General features: G+C 44.7%; 2 protein-coding genes across 2 annotated transcripts in view; both read left to right on the top strand.

Annotated features, from left to right (window-relative positions):
• Nucleotides 1-1,487: 1,487 nt before the first annotated feature.
• On the top strand, nucleotides 1,488-15,566 carry TSGA13 (testis specific 13). The gene is given in 9 exon segments (XM_086690039.1): nucleotides 1,488-1,636; nucleotides 2,581-2,751; nucleotides 5,041-5,119; nucleotides 6,961-7,032; nucleotides 7,943-8,149; nucleotides 12,829-12,968; nucleotides 13,505-13,632; nucleotides 15,295-15,423; nucleotides 15,426-15,566. Coding segments are annotated over 8 exon segments (816 nt in total). The 5' UTR covers nucleotides 1,488-1,636; nucleotides 2,581-2,728; the 3' UTR covers nucleotides 15,464-15,566.
• A 220-nt stretch (nucleotides 15,567-15,786) lies between these two features.
• The window catches only part of COPG2 (coat protein complex I subunit gamma 2), a 116,495-nt gene continuing 111,745 nt past the window's right edge, over nucleotides 15,787-20,536 (top strand). The window contains exons 1-3 of the mRNA XM_086689996.1: nucleotides 15,787-15,934; nucleotides 17,088-17,140; nucleotides 17,955-18,035. Of these exons, the coding sequence (XP_086546122.1) occupies nucleotides 15,898-15,934; nucleotides 17,088-17,140; nucleotides 17,955-18,035 (171 nt within the window). The 5' untranslated portion in view covers nucleotides 15,787-15,897. The remainder of the gene's footprint in view (nucleotides 15,935-17,087; nucleotides 17,141-17,954; nucleotides 18,036-20,536) is intronic.

Genomic DNA, 20,536 nt, shown 5'->3' on the forward strand with positions numbered 1-20,536 from the left:
CGGAGAGAATATGGTTGGCCATCTTTGCATAGGTCATCCAGGGCTGGGAGACAGAGGTGAATGGCACAAATTTGCGACCCATTTAGTTTCTCACTCCTTCCTCCATACCATAGCCTTCTTAAACGCCTCTGTGCCTTTCCAATATATAGTTTACTCTGCCACCATTTTTGTATTTCTAAAATACATATTGTTCAATGTATCTCCCAACTTAATCCCTCGATAGCTCTTTATTAACTCACAGGGTGACTTACAAGCTTCTATCAGGGTCTACACTCTAGGATTTAGACCTTGGCTTCCTTTCTAGTCTCATCTCTTGCTGCTTTTATGTTAAATCTTATGTTCCAGGCATATGCTACTTGTACTCACCTTTCCAGACTCGGGTTTAGGTGTTAGTTCCAAATGTCTCCCAGAGTTTAGTGCTCTTCCTCTTTGATTCAACAGCCCCTTGAACAGATCCCTGATACATGCATTGCAATCTGTTGAATTGAACTCTTTCTTCATCTCCTCCTGGCTAAACTATGAGCTCCTTGAGGTCAAGGACTGGGATTTATGTTTGTTCCCATTGCCTAGGATGGTGTTTAACATGTCACAAATGGTCAGGAAACATACAGAAGTAAATATTAAGTTTGAATGCCTAATATACAAAACAGGGGTATGTGGTAGTGGGGGGGGGGGGGACCAATATATATATAACTCACGTGTCACTTTCAAGGACCTTACTGTGTAGGAGGCAAACAGTACGTGCACAGAAGAAAAGTACAGGTCAAACTACAAGATACTATAGATTGCGTGCACAAAAAACAGTGCCTGCAGGCTAGAGTTTGGGATTGGATTGATCTGGAAAGTCTTGTCTAAAGAGGAAAGACCTCAGTGGTAATATAAAGAAAGAAGAAGGTTCAAATGGTTTGAAGACGTGGGGAGAGGGTTTTAAGTATGGGGAATAAGAGAGAAAGTTCACTGTATTTGAGGAATAGGTTAAAGTAGAGGTTGATTGGGGCGCCTGGGTGGCTCAGTCGGTTAAGCATCCGACTCTAGATTTCATCTCAGGTCATGATCCCACAGTTCGTGGGATTGAGCCCTGCATTGGGTTCTGTGTTGAAAGTGCAGAGCCTGCTTGGTATTCTCCCTCTCCCTCTCTCTCTCTCAAAATAAGTAAATAAACATTAAGAAAAAATAAAGTAGAAGTTAAGATATGGTGACAAGGTCAGTGTATGTACAGGGAAGTCACAGTTTGAAAAAAACAAATTGGAGCAGATCGGTGCAGATTTTGTTGAAGCCTTTGTGCTCACTCCAACATAGAACACCTCAGCATTCTAGATTGCCTGTTCATCACAAATTCCTGCGTCTCCTCCAGAATCAAGAAAAGAATAAAACACTTTCAAAACGGAAGTTTTCAGTGCCAAGGAATCTCTCCTTCCTCAATGAACTAAGGTCTCCTGATGTCCTTCAAGGTATTGTACACCAGATCTTTCCATTTTTAGTCTGGGTGTCATTTTTGTGTTTGTGTGATTTTGGTTTTTTCCACCCTGCGTTGCAGAAAAGCAACCCAAGATTTGTACCTTCCAGTTGGGTGGCTTCTTTTTATTTTAGTTTCAGTATCCGCATGAATTGGACTCATGATTCCAGTAAATTAAAGGTGAGGAAAGGGTGAAAACCTCATTAGTCTATTACCCTTGAGGGAACTTTCAGAGTTTAGCTCAGTCTAGTCATACACTCTAGACAATTATCTTTAGGGTTTATGTCTAGACAAACAAACCAGATATAAACCTTAAATAATCACTTATCAACATTCTCAACACTAAGGCAGATCTTTCCTCCAAACCCATGGGCTTGATAGGAGCTTGGGCTGAAAGACCTTATCAAAGTTCCTCCTTCATTGCCAAGACCCCCATGATTTGATCCCACCCTACCTATCCACTTTTAGGTCTTGCTACTTAAAACAACGACAAATACCTTCCAGTCAGGTGACTTCACACACTATCTTATAAGGCCCAGCTCAAGCTCCACATCCTTTGGGAAACATCCCCGTGAGCCTCACTGACCTCTCTTCTCGAGATAGTGGCTTGTACACCGTCAACTTTTATCTTCCATTTTAAGTTGCTCATATCAAAGAAATATAGCAACTTCCTGCCACCCCCTCCCACACCAACATATACACACACTTTCCCTGGTTTTATAGACCTAACCTATGAGAGGGTGGTTGTATTGAAAGGGGATGTAAATTAAAGCATGGCTGCTCTCCAACTCTCTCCCACGACTAACCCGTGAATGGATTTTACTTCAGGTCTTTATGTAGGAAAATTCTTCGCGCTGTCAAAAGGAATTAGAATATTATCTTTAAATCATTTGGTTAACTCTCTCCATTTTTACAAATGAGGAAATTAAGGCCCCGAGAGGTGAAATGACTCACCTAATGTACTAGCATGTATTTGTCCTTTCTATTTCACACTTCACAATCACTTCCTCCACCCACCCACCCCTTCCACCGTTTACCACCTAAGTTCTTGAGGACAAAGGTCATCACGTCTTGTGCATTCTCTGCATTCACAACAGCACCCACCAGCCTTGTTTCCAAAACAGGATCAAGAACGGGGCTGGACACACAGTGTGTGCTAAGGAAGAAATGGATTGAATTGAGCCCCTACAGAACCTGGACTCTTTGGAGACGCTGACTTTGGCCTCTGGGTGAATACTTGCCTTGGATTGACCCACTTAGCAGTGAACAGCGATGGGCCAAAAGAGACAAACCAAGTGTGTACTTTTCTTTGCCCAACTAATTTATAAGGACGATTTTATGCAAACATTTGTTGTAGTCCATATCACTCTGAACAGTACTAGTCACAGAGTAGACTCATTAAAAATGTTTTAGGGGCACCTGGGCCGGTTAAGCGTCCAGCTCTTGATTTCAGCTTAGGGCATGAGCTCACAGTTTGTGAGATTAAGCCCTGCATCGGGCTCTGCACTGACAGCACGGAGTCTGCTTGGGATTTTCTGTCTCCATCTCTCTCTGCCCTTCCCCTGCTCTCTCTCTCTCTCTCTCTCTCTCTCAAAATAAAAAAATGAACATTAAAAAATATTTTAATTGACTGACTGTCCTCAGATCAAAAACCGGATCTTGGTCTGTGTTTCGTGCAGCAATTAGAATAGAGTTGTCAAAAGTAAGGCACCAGACTGTCCCTGGTGGACACTGCTGGGCTGTAGGAGAATTTCCCCCACAGCTCTATCCCTTAAATTGGCATAAAGAGTATCTGGGATCCTGGGGCGCCTGGGTGGCGCAGTCGGTTAGGCGTCCGACTTCAGCCAGGTCACGATCTCACAGTCCGTGAGTTCGAGCCCCGCGTCAGGCTCTGGGCTGATGGCTCGGAGCCTGGAGCCTGTTTCCGATTCTGTGTCTCCCTCTCTCTCTGCCCCTCCCCCGTTCATGCTCTGTCTCTCTCTGTCCCAAAAATAAATAAAAAATGTTGAAAAAAAAATTTAAAAAAAAAAAAAAAAAAAAAAGAGTATCTGGGATCCTGTGCTGCCTTTGAGATAACAGAGACTCATTTTTTAAAAGTGCTACAATAAAGATTACAGTATATTATTATTAGATGACTTAAGATAGTAGGACACATAAAAAAGGTACCACCTTTAAGATGTTAAGTGGGGATGAATTTATTTTGGTCTACCCACAATGTGTCACCTGCTCCCCTTGAGACTATTTTTAAGACGTCTGGCCTGAGTTAAGGATGGAGTTGGTAGCCAGCGACAGGTGGAAGTGAGCCATGCTTGGATGGGACTTGATACGGGATTGGGGATGATTCGTGCCATCCTACAGCAGTTGACCCGCCAACCACATAGCTTGGCTAGTTCTGTTTTTCTTAGTTTGGTCCTTACACTGCCACCCTCATTTTTATTTATTTTTATTTTTTTATTAAAAAAATTTTTTTAATGTTTTTATTTATTTTTGAGACAGAGAAAGACAGAGCATGAGCAGGGGAGGGGCAGCGAGAGAGGGAGACACAGAATCGGAAGCAGGTTCCAGGCTCTGACCTGTGAGCACAGAGCCTGACGCAGGGTTCGAACTCACAGACTGCGAGATCATGACCTGAGCCGAAGTCGGACGCTCAACCGACCGAGCCACCCAGGCGCCCCTGCCACCCTCATTTTTAGAGGAGAGAGGTCTACTTCAGGTAGTCCCAGGCTTCTATTTAATGTAAGCTAGTTAATACCCAAACAGGAATTATCTCCAAGGAGGAAGCAGGCCATTTATTTTAATCATTAACCCAGTCTTACTGATGAGCATCTTTTCCTATGTTCAGGGAGTAAATGGGTTTAGTGGAATTAGTCATGGAATCTAAAATATGGAATCTAAAACACTTTATTACTAAATATTGCAACTTCTGCCTCCCTCCCTCTTCTCTCCAAAAGGAACTGGTATCTGGGCAGGGGATCTGAAACTAAGAGAAAAAACAGAGTATGAGAATATTTGCCATTCATGATTCTTACCATCTTAGTTCTAGATAGAGAAACGTAGATGTGGTGAGGTACAAGAGGGAGCCAGTAATCCAAGCATAGTCACTAAGAATTGGAAATTTAGTTGTGAAGTTCCACTAATAATGTCCCTTTTCATGGAATCACTAGTTAATTATTGGCAAAGGTAGAGCCATTTCCCTGTGGAGAAGAGCAGGCAGGTGGGCATTCAAAATAGTAGGTCGTCTTTAAGGATATTATAAAGGTCCAGGTGCCCAAAAGAATGTCCTTAAGCTGTCTAACACCCTTATTTTTGAAAAATTCAACTTATCAGATATCATCATATCTCCAAGAGGTCCCACTTGCTGAACTCACTGAACTGAAGTTTTGTTCCCCACCCCCCCCCCCCACCAGAATGCAGGCTGGATAATAACAAATCCTATTCTTTACTATATGTGCATATTCAATTAGTGACCACCCAAATTGGGCTCCTCTACGTCGGGCTCCCAAACTTTGTTGAGGGAGATTGAGAATATGCCAATGACCAGGCCTCTGAGTAAGCAAATACCATTGGATTTTCCGCTTTTTCAGGTTCCAAGATGCCGTATCAATGACTCCAGGAACCAGCTCAGTTAAACTTGAGAAAGGAATAAGGGTTGATAATGATGAGGTAAGAAAGAGCCTTAGTAAATGTGTATGTATAGTCTTTCTTTGGAGTTACTCTGAGTACTTTGGAAGTGGGGTTCACAGACCTCCTGTTGAAGAGCAAGAAACGGTCAATGTTTGTACAGACAGCAAGGGTAATTTATCCTAATTTCATGAAAGGGAAACAGAGACATAGAAAAGAGACAGGGATGTATCCGCGACAAATCAGGGCTAGAAGCCAGGGACCATAAACCTATCTTAGAAACCCTACTTAGCTAGGCTTTATGGACACCTCTTGCAGCAAAACTCCATTGGATGGTTTGGTTGCTTCCCCAGGTTTTTCATATTCAAGTGAATTTTCCAGGCCAACTTTTATTTTACCAGCCACGATGGTACAATTCAACGTACAACTAAAAACATATTCCACTTGGGACACTCCCGTGGGCTTAGTCAACTGCCGTAGACTCATTTGGAGCTGAGATGCAACACTTCAGAAAAATTCAAGAGTAAAAACATTTTCCCTTGAGATTTCCCCCCCTAAAATTAATTTTTAAAAAACCTACAAGAGAAAAGTCTTCACATCTTTCTCTCACGTTTTCCTGAGAGTTCTGTGGTTCTGAATATATGTATCATATCTGTGAAGTGGACTATTCCTAATATATCTTTGTTTTGAACAAAGGGATTTCAGTTTTCCAAAAATTAAATCATTGCATCTTTGGATTTACTGCTTCCCATTGTTCCTAATGGAATGTACGGCATGGCTCTGATAGGCCTCCTCCTAGTCCACATGCCCCCCCCACCCCCACCCCTGGGCATTGCCAGTTTCTGGCATTTTCCTCTAGGAACATAACACCTTCCGCCATTGCACGGTTCTGTCCCATCCTTACACCTTCCCTCTTTTCCATTCACATCCACACTTTCCTCACCTCTCAGTGCATGTTCTGTTTCCTCCGTGCCCCACCTTACCATATCACCTCCTCGGGGGCACGGCAATCCTTGGAAATGTTGGTCCACACACAGGATTGTGACTCCTCCTCTTTTTCTGATTTCCGATTATGCCAAGCCCAAAGGAGGTAACTCAGCTTTCATTTCCTTCTGTCCTCATCCTTTTGACTCATCTGTGGATAAGTTAGGGCTGAGCTGGAGGCAAGGCAGCAACACCAGGGTCAGCGAAGGCGATGCAGAAGGCCCGGCAACTGTACGACCAGACGCGACACCCCAACAGTCTGCCAATCACCAGCACGTCCACCGGCAGAAAAATGCAAAGCGGTGGACAAAAGTATGACCAACATTCAACTATTTTTTTGCCATCACTTCTGGAAGAATCGTGTGCTGTCGAAATATTCAAAAAAAGCAAAATGCACCGTTGTTTCTCTCTTCCTCTGTGTGTCTGCTTCCAGCTCGGCAGGCAGTGATCCCTAGGGCTCCCTTGCACCACAAGCCTTCAGTTGTTGCCCTTTTATGAGTTGCTTTTCTCCCGGAGAGGGTGTCCTCCATGTTGATTTTCACTAGATTTCACCCCTATAGAAATGGAAAAGGCAGAAGGAAGAGGTGCGATCCCTTGGAGTGATTTGTCCCCATCTGAACTTTAATGCTGCCCTTTACCCACTTCCCTCCCCCACAGCTTTATCTGACATTCATAATAAAGCAGGCCCACCTTTTCCACATACAAGCTTCCCTGTCAGGATGCCTCGGAACGTAGCTCTCCTTGCTGTGGCCGCATCCCGGGATCCCAGGGTACAAAACTGGTAGTACTTTGTTCTTCTGACCGGTTTTTAGTCAGCCTAGGGTGAGGTGAGGTAAGGAATGGAATGCTGTTTAGGACAGGTGCAACGTGAAACTCCTGATCTCAATTATTGTCTCTAGATTTTTGACGCAGTCGGGCCTTCAAAATTTGTCCTGAAGAACCTTCAGGAATACACAGTCCATCCAAATATGGTAGGTGGAAAAAGCATTCATCCCCGCCAAGATCCTTAAGGGTTCAGCAGCAGGGCCACTGCTAGGGTATCCCAAATGCCTCCTGGTGCCACCAGCTTCTGTGACCGCGCTGACTCCTGGGACAGGAAAGCAGGGCTGTCCTAGGACACCAGGCCTGTGGCAGTGCTGGGTACGGTGATAGGGAGGGACGAGGGAGGAGGTGGGAAGGGGGTGTTGGCTGCAGCTGATTTTTTTTTTAAGTGGAGAAAACCTATTTCTAATAGGAGGTATTCTATTCTCTCCCTCGCCAATCCTCTGCCTCCCTTCTAGGGATGGAAAAGCAAATTTAGCGGGACCGCCCCTTCCCCCACCACGTCTTAAATGACACGCAGTCTTTTGTGACTGCTTTTCCTTTATAAGGTCGTGCTTATTATGCATGTTAATGTGGTTGTGCCCGTGGAGAACCCTTGGTGGGTGGGGAGATGGAGAGAGGGGCTGTGTTGGTATCCCGGAACAAGGAAGGAGCTTTGGTGTCTGGCGATCTCTCCCTTTGCCTCAAACAGACTTGTAGAGAAGGCCACCTAGGTTTGACATGGAAGCTTCTGTTTGCCCCATTGTGTTGGGCACGATGTTACACTTTTTCAGAAGGACTAAGTCATCTTGCTCCTTTTATGTGGGAACCTTCCCTCCCATCTCACTTCCTCACCCCTTCGTCTATTTGTGGGGAATGTTCTGAGGGCAGAGAGGGACAGAGGGCTTCAGACGTTTTCTGTAAAACCAAGCAGATTTCTGTAAAATCTGCTTCAGAGCAGATTTGTCCGGCCCCTGTGCAGCGTCAGTCCCTCCCCCACAGAGGCTGAAGACTAGCCAATTGATTAATCTTCTCTTGATCTAATCCCTTTGTCTCTCTGGAAACCTCTGTGTTGCTCAGGCCCAGTACTATGAGCCTTTGAAGCCCACTGCCCTGCAGAAATTCCTGGCTCGAAACGGGAAAATCAAAAGCTTCACATTAAAAGTAACAGAGTACGATCAGGATAAGACCTTACTGATTATGACCAACAACCCACTTCCCTGCCCATTCGACCAGCAAGGAAAGAACATCGCACCCAAATACTTTCCCAAGGAATTGCTGCTCAAGGTAATGGCGCCTGGGGAAGCTTCCTGGCACCCTGAGGAAGGACCCTGAGGAATCAGGGGGTGGCTTGAAGAGGGAATTAAGTTAACGTGGAAGATGCTGTCAGGAGTCATCTTCTTCCTTCTTCTGCCTTGCTGTGTATTGCACACACAAGGAATCTGGAGAGGCTCAGAACCAGAATTGCACAAGCTCGTGTCATGAAACTCCACTGCGTGGAGAAAAGAGGGTCCTCATTAGAAATTGTTCCTCCCTGGCCAAGGACATTTAGTTTGTAATTCCCCAAAGGTGAACTAGCCACTGGCTTTCGGGTTGAGGGTAAAGTGGCAAAGGATAAATCAGGAAATGAGGAACGAGGAACAGAAATAACCAAACGGGAGATGGGGAAAGGATTATGCTTTATACCCACGGCTTTGGGTGTCAGGAGAAGGAGAGAGGAACACAGCAGAGGATGTTCCATCACAACAGCCAGGCATCTGGGACTCGGTTCTACACTGCAGAAGTTGACGTTCGATCCGGTAAACGGTTGCTGAACATATGCTACACAAAGAACTAAGATATAAGGATGCTTTCAGGACAGTTTCTATCTTGAAGGAACTTGGAGACTAGTAGGAGAGACTGGTCAATAAATGAGAAATAGAAAAGTTATTATAATATACCAGGATATATGGATAATAAAAGAATATGGAAGATATAGAACTCACGTAGATATTAGTATCTTTGTCGGAGGAAAGGGAGTGATCCAGGAGGTTTTACAGAGGATATGATCCTTGGCAAAAGAAAAGGAGAATATCCCCATCAGAGGGAAAGGCAGACACATGAAGACACAAGAAAGTGAGGAGCACTTATTGGAGATGTAAGAGAGTAAATGGCAGGACAGAAAAGGCGCAATCAAATTGGCATTTTAGAAAGACCGTTTTTTGGAGGAGAAAGTTGTGTTCGTTGGGGAAGAGATACAAATCAGAAAGATTCATTGTGATGTTACTACAACAGCTAAGGGGAGAGATGCTGAAGAATTGAACTAAATTAATAGCCGAGGAAGTGAAGAAAATCAATTTAAAAGATATTTAGGAATCGGGATCTAAAAAAGATCTTGACAGCCTTGAGAGCAGGCCTAATGTAACAAGAAGAAATTAAATAAAGTGAAAGTGCAAACAAAAGAATCTAATTATAACAGAAATTACCTGAGACAGACCCTTGTAACGCAAAGTGGTGAATTTGAGGTTAGTATTTCCTTAGTTGCTAGAGGAATGGCGGTAAAAGATTCCTCTCCAAATGGGGGATAAAATGCTAATATGCAATGATATATGCTGAATATGGGCTAATTAATTCATTGCCCATGGTCTCTTGAGTCTCAGTATTTGTGCCCTTTGGATGTAAACTCAGTGGTTACTTCTCATGGTGATGGGTAATGTACAACGAGAAAGGAACAAATGCCAGGCTAAGATTGTCCTGCTCAAGGTAGAGAAGGAAATACAAGACTATCATGTCACTTGGTGCAAGACGAGCTTTCTTCCGACAGCTGGAACTTTGTGCAAATCACACGCAGGACCTGATCATATTCATGAGCAAACTGTGCTACCAGTCAAATTGTATTAATAGAGTTAAGGCACCGATTGTCAAAGACTGACACCATGGTAGTTCTATGGACTGTCAGCAACAAGTTCAAGAAGAAGGATATGCCCATCTAGAATGCTTCTTTCATATTCATACTGCAACCCACCCCCCCTTTCTCTTGCCAAACAAAAGTGACGGTCTTTGGTGAGCCAAAGATCATACACAGAAGAAGCATTCTTTTGCTATGCCCAGGCATGTGTGTTAGAGGAGGGTGGGTTCCAGTAGGCAAGTCGAAGAACGGAGATGGCATGTCTATCACAGTGATTGCTATCCCCACAGTCCCTTCTAAGTGAAACGGCCCCCACCATAGTCCATGAAGAAAAGGATGCCCTGAGAGATCCTCTTTTGTGCAACTGGCTGGGGACCTGAGGTGGGGGCAGGAGGGCACCAGAGCCAGGGAATCAAAATTCATAGGCTGATCGGTGACCTGTGGTATAAATTGGTACCCCCAAATGAAAACAAACAAAAAACCCCCAAAGCCAGAAGCCAAACCAACACCAAAACCAGCCAACCTACCAACGACCCAAATCCCCAGGCCAAACAGAGTCCTCCTTCCATGCCTCTGGGTCTGGAAAGGGGGAAGATCAAGGTGGTAAGAGTGAAAGCCGACGGGGCAGGTAGAGAGAGGCCAGAAAAAAATCAAACCAGGAGGAGGAGCGTAGTGCAGGGACCACGAAAGCAGAGGAGGGGCAGGTTGAAGTTACAGGGAAGTAGAAACAAACAAGCAGAAGCTACAGGGAGGAGAAAGATACAGGGTAAAGGTAGGGAGTGAACACAGAGAGAGGGGGAAGCAGACAGGAAGAAAGTAGGAGACAGGCTAATGATACGGGGCTAGAGACGAGCTACACAAACTCATGCTGTTGTAGTCCTTAGCTAGTGCTGTTTTGGATTCCAAATACTTTTCCGTTCCTGTTTTTCTGCTGTGAGATCTAGCTCTGCAGAGTTTCTGCTCTTTTTGTGGCCAGATTGTTAGCTATGACTTCGTTCCTAGGCACATGTGCTTTTGTAGAGTAAAATCTCTTTTTGTTGAGGTAACGTGAACGGAAGTTCCTCCAAACTGGAAGAGCTTAAAGAGAACAAGTACAGCATTTAAAAGACATGGTTCAACAGGAAGTATTTTTTCTTTAATTTTTTTTTAACGTTTATTTTGGAGACAGAGCATGAACGGGGGAGGGGCAGAGAGAGAGGGAGACACAGAATGGAAGCAGGCTCCAGGCTCTGAGCCATCAGCCCAGAGCCCGACGCGGGGCTCGAACTCACGGACCGCGAGATCGTGACCTGAGCCGAAGTCGGACGCTCAACCGACTGAGCCACCCAGGCGCCCCAGAAGTATTTTTTTTTTAAAGAGGCTTTAAAATTCTATGAGAAGAAGCTCACTGTGTTGTCATTTAATCAGCCTAGTCATTCATTCGTTCTTTCGTTCATTCAACAAGTATTTATGGAGCACCTACTTTGTGCCAGGCACTGTTACGCGTAGTAGGGATACATCAGTGACTACCCCAAGGACTGCCTGAATGATGTTTAATTCTAGTGAGGTAGACAGACCATCAACACGCAAACAATCACACAGATACTATATAATGTGCTAAGTGCCATGACAAAGCAGGATAAGGGAATGAAGCACAATGAGCCTGAGAGGCAATTTTAGATGGTGTAGTTAGGCAAGGCTCCTGGAAGAGGTGATGACATTTGAATAGTCTTTAACAAGGTGATGGTCCCACGGTTGCTAGCATATTGTTTTCATTTCAGATTGTCGCATATTAGAAAGAATATAAACGGTCGCTTTCTCAAATGAGTTACGATGAGAAAAAGCAGAAGGAGAGGGAGCCCAAAGCCACATCGCATGAAAGAAAGTTCAAAATACTGGCAATGTTGAGCCTAAGAGAGGAGAATGAGCTTAGGAGGGACGTGATGGATCTCTTCAAATTCCTTAAGGACCCTGCAGAAGAGACATTGGATTTGTTCTGTTTGAGCTGCAGGGTCAAAGTTACAGGGAGATAGCTAACAGCTGAGCAAAGGTGAAACAGGTTGGGCTTTTAGGTGTAGGAAGATTGACCACTTACTTAGTAGTAATATTGTGGAGGGGATTAGGGGGTCAGATGAATGGTTAGACTGGATGACCTTTAAGAGCTTTTCTGAAAGTCTTTGATTCTATGACCTTTAGTAATGATGAAATTATTACCTCACAAAACATCCCATTCTGTGACCTTTTCACTGCAGACAGAGAAGGGAATGTGAATGAGGCAGTCATCTTTGAGAAAGGAAGGTAGGGTCCCATGGATCTATCTCCCAATTTAGTACCAAATGCTTGGCTTCCTAAGCGATTCACTAATTGAATCCTTCTCAAAACTGGGTAAATTCCTCTGCTGTTCACTTCAAAGGGCCACTGGGCAAGTCCAGTCAATTACTTAGGAAACTGACCAAGCTTTGGACAAGTTTTTTGACAACAAAGCAAATAGGTACACCCGTTCCCACCCCCCGCACCCCCAGCCCTCATCTGTGGTTTACCTTTGCAGGGTTTCAGTTACCCACAATCAAATTGGGTATAATCTAATCAAGAGGGACTAATGCTAAGTCACAGTGCATACGCCATTCCCTCATTTCATCATGTAGGCATTTTACCTTCTCACATCATCACAGGAAGAAGGGTCAGTACAGTACGCTATTTTGAGAGAGAGAGAGACCATGTTCACATAACCTTTGTTACATTATAATTATTCTATTTTATTGGTTATTGCTATTAATCCCTCACTGTGCCTCATTTATACATTACACGTTATCATATGTATGTATAGGAAAAAAAGATAGTATATGTCTAGGGTTTGGTACCCTTCATGGTTTTCGGCATCCACTGGGGGTCTTGGAATGTATCTTCCATGGATAAGGGGGTCTAGTGTTTTAGCCCACTCAGGGAACGGCTTCCTCTTCTTTTGGTTTCAGTCCCCACTTCCCCTCTCTGGCAGGGTTTGTCGCATCCTTTTAGAGGAATTGAAGCTTAGTCTGGGAACTTAGTTCAGTCCCAAGGGTTCAGCTTCCTCCTTCACTGACCCTTCTTCCCTCTGCTGCAGGAAGGTTACCAGCACAACCCTCCTGAGAACTTCTGCCTACCCCTGATGTCTCAGAAGAAAAAGTTAAGATCTGAGCTGAAACCAACCTTTCCTGTGACCCTGTTGGCTGATCCTACATCCAAGCAAGAACAGTGGTTTAGGTGAATATTTTCCTTCCTCTCTTTTCCTTATTCATGCTGCTCTTTTCATCACAACTTAACAAAAACTTTTGATTGTAGGAAATATATATAACTGCATAGTGATGAGACAGCTTCCCTACATGACTCCCAACCTCATTTAGACCCGAATGAGAGTTAAGCAAAACTAAGGTTTTTCACTAAGAATGATTTTCGAGAGTGACCAGAAGTACTCAAAGATCTCTGTGAGAAAAAGAACAAAATTTTCTCTTAGGGCATATAAAGGGCTGCAGTTTAGGAACAAGGTGCTGTGAGATTTCATTTGAAATGGGTTATAGGAGCAGCCCACATCTAATTTGGGGAAGAGGTAAGAGATTCTGGAGTTCCTGCACAGGTTTACAATGCTAGGTTCTAGAAACTTCCCTCCCACGGAGCAATACTCCCACCAATGAACACCATCTAGTCACTGTCCTTTCTTCTCCCCCAGAATCTGATAAAGTAGTGACTGGTTCCATTAACGCCCTGCCCTAGGATCTACTAAATGAGCTTTCTTTGTGAAGGTTTTCCACCTACGATGATTTCAAAAGTGACGGGCAGTATATGAAGGTCTGTGCTTTGCAGAAACAGAAAAAAATGTACCCTCAGCTCAACTTTGCTTCAGTCTGTGAAAGAGATATGAAGAAAGCTGGTAAGCTTCTTTCTTTCAAAGCAATGGCTTACAGATCTGAGGTGTGGGCAGGAGGCGCAAATTTGGGGGGACAAGAGAAAAGGGCAAATCAACAAGTCTCGTGGACGTTCTGGAGACTATTTTTTCTCATAGCATGGAAGCTAACAACTGTTAAGAGGCCCAGGTGGCACTAGGCTTTGGATCCCATTTAAACCCTCAAATTTCAAGAAAGCTCTAGTGTGGTGTTTCCCAGACGACATCACCTACCACTCTAATAGTTTTGGCCATATTGATGTGTTATTTGCCCTTACTCATATAATGTTTTTCTTTAAAAGGTTTTTTGTTTTTTCTTTTTTAAAAATGTTTATTTATTTTGAGAGAGAGGGAACGAGGTTGGGAGGATGGGGGGGGGGGGCGGGCAGAAAGAGGGAGAGAGCGAGAATCCCAAGCAGGCTCAGTGCTATTAGCAAGGGGACTGAGACGGGGCTCGAACCCAGGAACCATGAGATCACGACCCGAGCCGAAATTAAGAGTCGGATGCTCAAGTAACTGAACCACCCAGGCGCCCCTGTTTGTTTTTGTGTGTGTGCGTTCCTGTCCTAATACTACATCACTGACATCATGGGCTTGATATACTAGTCACATTTTTTTTTTCTGACATACACTTAGTCAAATTTATAATAATTAAAAATTAAAATGTAAATTAGGTAGATCATTAACAGGCAAGAACCTGTTAATGATCTAGATCATTAACAGGCAAGAACCTGTTAATGATCTACCTAATTTACATTTCTGAACAGAACACTTAATATCTCAGTCTGCAACAATTATTAGATTTCTGGCAACTTTACAGTTTCCCTCAAGAAAAGTGAGTACATACTTACTTTAGGTAACAGTATCTGAAGAGCCCATTATGGTGCTTTCCCTAAAGAATGGGTCTGTGGAGTTGAAACAATGTCTCCACTTCAAGCAAAAGACACCGCCAGCCAGCCCTCCTTCTGCCAGTAGCCAATCACTTTCCTTGTTTACCAGGCATCCAAATAAAGATTACACAGAGAAGGTTTGGATGGGGCCTGATTAGGGGGCTGTCCAGGAGTTAGAGGACAGGGCCCGAATTAAGGCGATCGCAGTAGGAATAAGGAAGCCGAGTCAAGGGACATTTACAAGGCATAACGCATCCAAAAAGTGGGGAGGGATGGAAGCAAGAGGAGCCCGCCATGGAAGCTTCCAAGAACAGGCAGACGTTAAAAGAGAATCTGGATAAAGTGATGACACTGAAACCAAAGACAGTAACATTTTCTTGGTTACACTCTCAGGAGAACTGAAAACCACCTCCACTTTAGGAAAAGACTAAGAAGAGTATGAATACAGGCGAATGCACCTTAGTAAGAGTTACCTGGGTGTCCACATGGTTGCAGAAGGAATCATTTGAAAGGGGTGGGATGAAACAGGGAAGACTAAACTGGCAGTGTTTTTAAACTGGGTTTTGATGAAGGCAAGGAATCCAGAACTATAAAGAAGGTTGGGCATGGTAGTCCGTGATCCGAACTTTACCCTCTTGCTAAGAGTAAAGACCAGCTTTCTGGTCCCTCCAAGTGGGTCTCTTTCTTGCCTCACATTGGGTGTCCTTCCAGATCCTCTGGATGTGCACATTCACTAAGGTGCCCTGTGCTTTGTTAACAGCAGTCGCCAAGTCAGGGAGTGACATGCCGACTTCCAAGATGATTTGGGAACCACTAACCCTTTCATCGCTCCTGGAAGAGAAACCCACCACAACTGTGCCAGGAGAGAACGGCTTCCGCAATGGAAGGGCCGGCAGTGGATTATAAAAAACGCCACTGTCATCAAGTGAAAACAAATCCTCCAGGCCTCTCGCTTCGGTCTCCAGAGACTAAGGGGCCTGCGGAAGTCGCCATCCACGACGTGCCAACCAAATAAAATCGCATTCTGCCCGCTCCGGGCTTGGGTTGCCCTGTGGCTGGCTGGGTGGGCCGGGGCTAGCCCCAGCTCGGACCCGTGGCGGTAGGGGCCAGGACGCAGCCCCGGGGGCCCAGCGCCTGGCCCCGCCTCCGCCCGGCTGGGGGAGGAGGAGAGGGCGTGGCCGCGTCCCCAGGGGACAGGAGCGGCCGCGACAGCCGGGGAAGGGCGGGCCTTCTCCCCGAGTGACGGGACGGCGACCCAACCGGCTCCAGAGCACGGGGCCGGCCTTCCTGCAGCCTCTTCCGCTCGCCGGCTGCGGCGCCTGGGACGGTTGCGGTGGGTCTGGGCGCTGGGAAGTCGTCCAAGATGATTAAAAAATTCGACAAGAAGGACGAGGAGTCTGGTACGCGCTGGGCTTCTGACGCCCACCCTCCGCCGCGGGGGCCCCTTCCTCGCCCGCCGCCACCTGCTCTTGGGGGCCGCGGACCCGAAGGCGTGGGCGCCGGTGTGCCAGGGGGCCGGAGTTGGAGCCCGCTCCTCCCTCCGCCCGGCTCCGCTCTGCTGCAGCCGGGGGCCTGCCCCTAGCCCCTCCCCCGGGCGCCGGAGCCTCCCCTCGGGTCGCGCGCTCCCGCCCCGCGCCCGCGCGCCGCTTGGGCAGCTCGGCGGCCCCGCCCCCCGCTCCCGCCCCCTCCCCTGGGCGCAGCCCCTCGGAGCCGCCTCCGCCGCGCTCGCCTGGGGTGGGCTGCCCGCAGAGGAGGCGGGCCCACGGCGCGTGGCGGAGGGAGTGGGTGCGCGCGTGGGCGAGGCGGGGGGGCGCTGGTAGTGGGAGGCCCAGAGTGGGTCTGGGCTCCATGGGACTTGTGTGTGTATGAACTTGGAGGCGCCTTGTACCTTCCAGTCTTCCCAGGGGGGTTAAGACTGCCCCCTGGTACATGGGTCGCTTAATGCTCCGGCATCCAAAAGCCAGTTGCGTTCTTGATAACCCGTCTTTGGTCCAGAGCAAATGGGGAAGATGTCAAGCCACCTAAAAACAACAACAACAAAAAAACCCCAATCCCCAGACCCAAAGCCCTCAATGTTTGGTGCTCTCCCGTGGTGTGGTCGAGGCTTGGGTTAGTAAATCTCCACGGCCCCTTTCAGCTTTGCAGGATTCTTTGCTAAACTCTTTTCTGCCTGGCAGAAGTTGTTGGAAACACCAAAGATAGTGCTTGCCTTTAGGGAAATCCAAAGGGCCCTACCACAATCTCATGAATCTTAGCTGTGTGCACATGACATATACTTGTAACATTCACGTAAAAAGAGGACAGGGAAAGAAGACACTCGTTTTGGGCAGAGTTCCTGCAAAACAGAAGTACGCGATCTTATAAGGATAGCAATGACAGCTAGTACCAGGATCAAAATGATTTTATTCAGTTTATATGCATAATAGTAATGGTTGTCACTGTGATATCCAAATGGTCACTTCACTTAGGTGAGATACCCCAAGCAATCAATACGCTTCTGTAGATAAGTTTGTCTAGGACAGCTGTTAAAGACATTTTTTGTTTATGATATAGGTAGTGGCTCCAATCCTTTTCGGCATCTGGAGAAGAGTGCTGTCTTACAGGAGGTATGACTTGGAACTGTATTGTGTGTGTGTGTGTGTGTGTGTGTGTGTGTGTGTGTGTGTGTGTGTGTTTTAAGTTATTTATTTTTGAGGGAGAGATAATATATAGAGAGAGCACAAGTGGGGGAAGGGCAGAGAGAGAGAGGAGGACAGAGAATCCGAAGTGGGCTCTGTGCTGACAGCAGAGAACCCCATGGGGGACTCAGATTCACAGACCCTGAGATCATGACCTGAGCTGGCACCCTGTGTTCTTTCTTTTCTATTCCATTTTAGATGGTGGGCAGAGAGCTGCTTGAATACTATGATCAAAAATAAGAATTGAAGAATATAATAACTGTGTTCAGAGAATATAGACTTGAGGGAAAAGGAAGAGGGGTTACTTAATCAGAAGCAGGTCTAGAATTTATAGAAATGCAAAAACATGTAGACTCTGCTACATGGTGATAATTTTAAATACAATGCTAAAGAGGTGTTTAGTGTAAGGTTACTGAAGGAAGTTGTGGATGTTAATTGTTTTCAAATGGTGTAGATAAATACTGTGATTCTTACTTAACACATAAAGCGCATAAAATTGACGTACTAGATCGAAGGGAAGGAGTTAGTGTAGGTAGAAAGTCAAGGCCGTATCTAATAATGTATCATATAGTATGATGAATTGAAAACTGTAAACAACATTATTTGGATATTGTGATTAAAATATGTTTATTTTATGTTTATTAGAATATGTCTGTTTGATTACAGTTGATTTTTTGCAATCTGTGATAGAAATCTGTGATAGAAAATATACTAGTGTAACAATGCTTTTTTGTCCCCATAGGCTCGTATATTCAATGAAACACCCATCAATCCAAGAAGATGTTTACATATTCTTACAAAGATCCTTTACTTACTGAACCAGGTAGACTATTTTGATTTTCTTCAGATTTGTTTCCTGGAATAACATGCAGTGAAGCACTTTCTGGAAAGTATCGTTATTTATTTTTTTAAATTCACTTAATTTAAAAGTCTGCAGTGTTTGATTAAGGCAATGATATGTAAAACTTCTTGAGGACAAGGATTATGACATATCTCTGTTTTATTCATGAGGTTCCAGACCAGCCAAGCATGTGGTAGATTCTCAACATCAATTTGAAATTAACAAGCATTAGTTCATGTTAAAGCGTGTTGTTCAGATTTGTTCAGAGGTCTTTATGTCCCCCCCCAAAATGTAGTACAAAATCTTCAACAAATTCCAAATAGATATTTTACCTTTTTTTGAGGGGGAGGAATATAATAGTGATGTTTTTCAAGCTTTGATTTTAATAGATTTTATTTATTATCCCTACTGTACCACGGCAAGCAGAATGATTCTGAGTTTAACCATGTCGTGCCTTAATGTCCTTTTCTATAAATGGTGATTATGATAATACCTGTTTTATAAAGTTGTAATGATTCAATGAGGTAATGAGTGTAGAGCATAGCCTGGACACATACATTCAGGAATAGTTTTCATTCGGTCATTCAGCAAATATTTGTAATACACCCGCTGACTCCTATGCTGCTTTAGGCACTGGGGATGTAACAGAGAAAACCAACAAAAGTATTTGCTGTGATGGAACATAGATTCTGTTTGCTGTTATTGTTATTTTGTTTTTTCTTGTGCTTTGGTTTGTTTTGCTTCAGACTAAAAAAGTGTCATGAAATGTCTAGGAGCTTAGAAAATGTGATTTTGTTTCTTAGATTCACACACACACACACACACACACACACACATACACGCACACACACACAGACTTCCAGTGGTTTACATATGGTGGTAAGAAGACTATGGTTTCCAATTTGAATTCCATGAGAATATCTTTTACTTTTACTGTATTTCATGACTGAAGGCCTCATTCAGAGACTTAATGATTTGTAATTTGCAAATGGAGACTGAGCATCGAGTGCATACTTTTCCATAAAATACATTCCTACACAAACATCCTATCCCTCCGTGGTACCATATTAGAAACATTTAAAGCAAAGTCTGTTTGATTTAATTTTTTTTAAATTTTTTTTTTTAACATTTATTTATTTTTGAGACAGAGAGAGACAGAGCATGAACGGGGGAGGGGCAGAGAGAGAGGGAGACACAGAATCGGAAGCCGGCTCCAGGCTCTGGGCCATCAGCCCAGAGCCTGACATGGGGCTCGAACTCACGGACCGCAAGATCGTGACCAGTCGGACGCTCAACCGACTGAGCCACCCAGGCGCCCCTGATTTAATTTTTTGTAGCACACATTGTGTCCTTGACTAAATCCATTATATAAGCAGAGTTTCTTTCTTTTTTTTTTTTTTTTTTAAAGTTTATTTATTTTTGACAGAGTGTGAGCTGGGGAGGGACAGAGAGAGTGAGACACAGAATCTGAAGCAGGCTCCAGGCTCCCAGCTGTCAGCACAGAGCCCGATGCGGGCTTGAACCCATGAACTTGAATTCATGACCTGAGTTGAAGTCGGATGCTTAACCGACTGAGCCACCCACGCGCCCCTATAAGCAGAGTTTCCAGTAGATGAAGTTGGTGCAGAGTAGCATATACTTTTTAAAATTTTTTATTTATCTTTTAATGTTTATTTATTTTTGAGAGAGAGAGAGGGAGAGAGAGAGAGACAGAGCACGAGTGGGGGAGGAGCAGAGAGAGAGGGAGATGGAATCCGAAGCAGGTTCCAGGCTCTCAGCTGTCAGCATAGAGCCCACATAGGACTTGAAGTCACAAACGGCAAGATCATGACCTGAGCCGAAGCAGGATGCTTAACCGACTGAGCCACCCAGGTGCCCCAAGTAGCATATACTTTTATATTGGCCAATGCCTCTTTGCTGAGCAACTCATGTTGAAACATTTAATTATGTTGATAAGGAAGTTACCAGTATAATATGATAAACACAGTCAACTACGGAAACAGGTTTGGGAACCTTAGTTTAATCTTTTGTCTAGTTGTTGGTAATGCTTTATGGAAAAATACTTCTAAATTTCTACCGCAGTTGGCCTATTCATATATTCTAAATTTCAAGTCAAAAAGCAGGGACTTAGGGCCTGTTGATAGGACTGAAAAGTGCATGGACCTGTGTGTATTCCCTACATATTTATGAAAGAAAGAGGGGGAAATCTGTTGTTGGTGAGCAAGTTGGGTACTGTGATTTAAATGATTGTAGGGGCACCTGGGTGGCTGAGTGTCCCAGTTTGGCTCAGGTCATGATCTTGTGGTTCATAGGTTTGAGCCCCACATCAGATTCTGTGCTGACAGCTCAGAGGCTGGAACCTGCTTCGGATTTTAGAAGCAGGTTCCAGCCTCCCTCTCTCTCTGCCCCTCCTCCCTTTGTGCTCTGTTTCTCTCTCTCTCAAAAATAAACATTTAAAAAATAAATAAAAATAAATGATTGTA

Source organism: Puma concolor, chromosome A2 (assembly GCF_028749965.1).
Source record: "Puma concolor isolate L17-30 chromosome A2, mPumCon1.1.hap2, whole genome shotgun sequence".
In the NCBI taxonomy this organism is placed as follows: domain Eukaryota; kingdom Metazoa; phylum Chordata; class Mammalia; order Carnivora; family Felidae; genus Puma; species Puma concolor.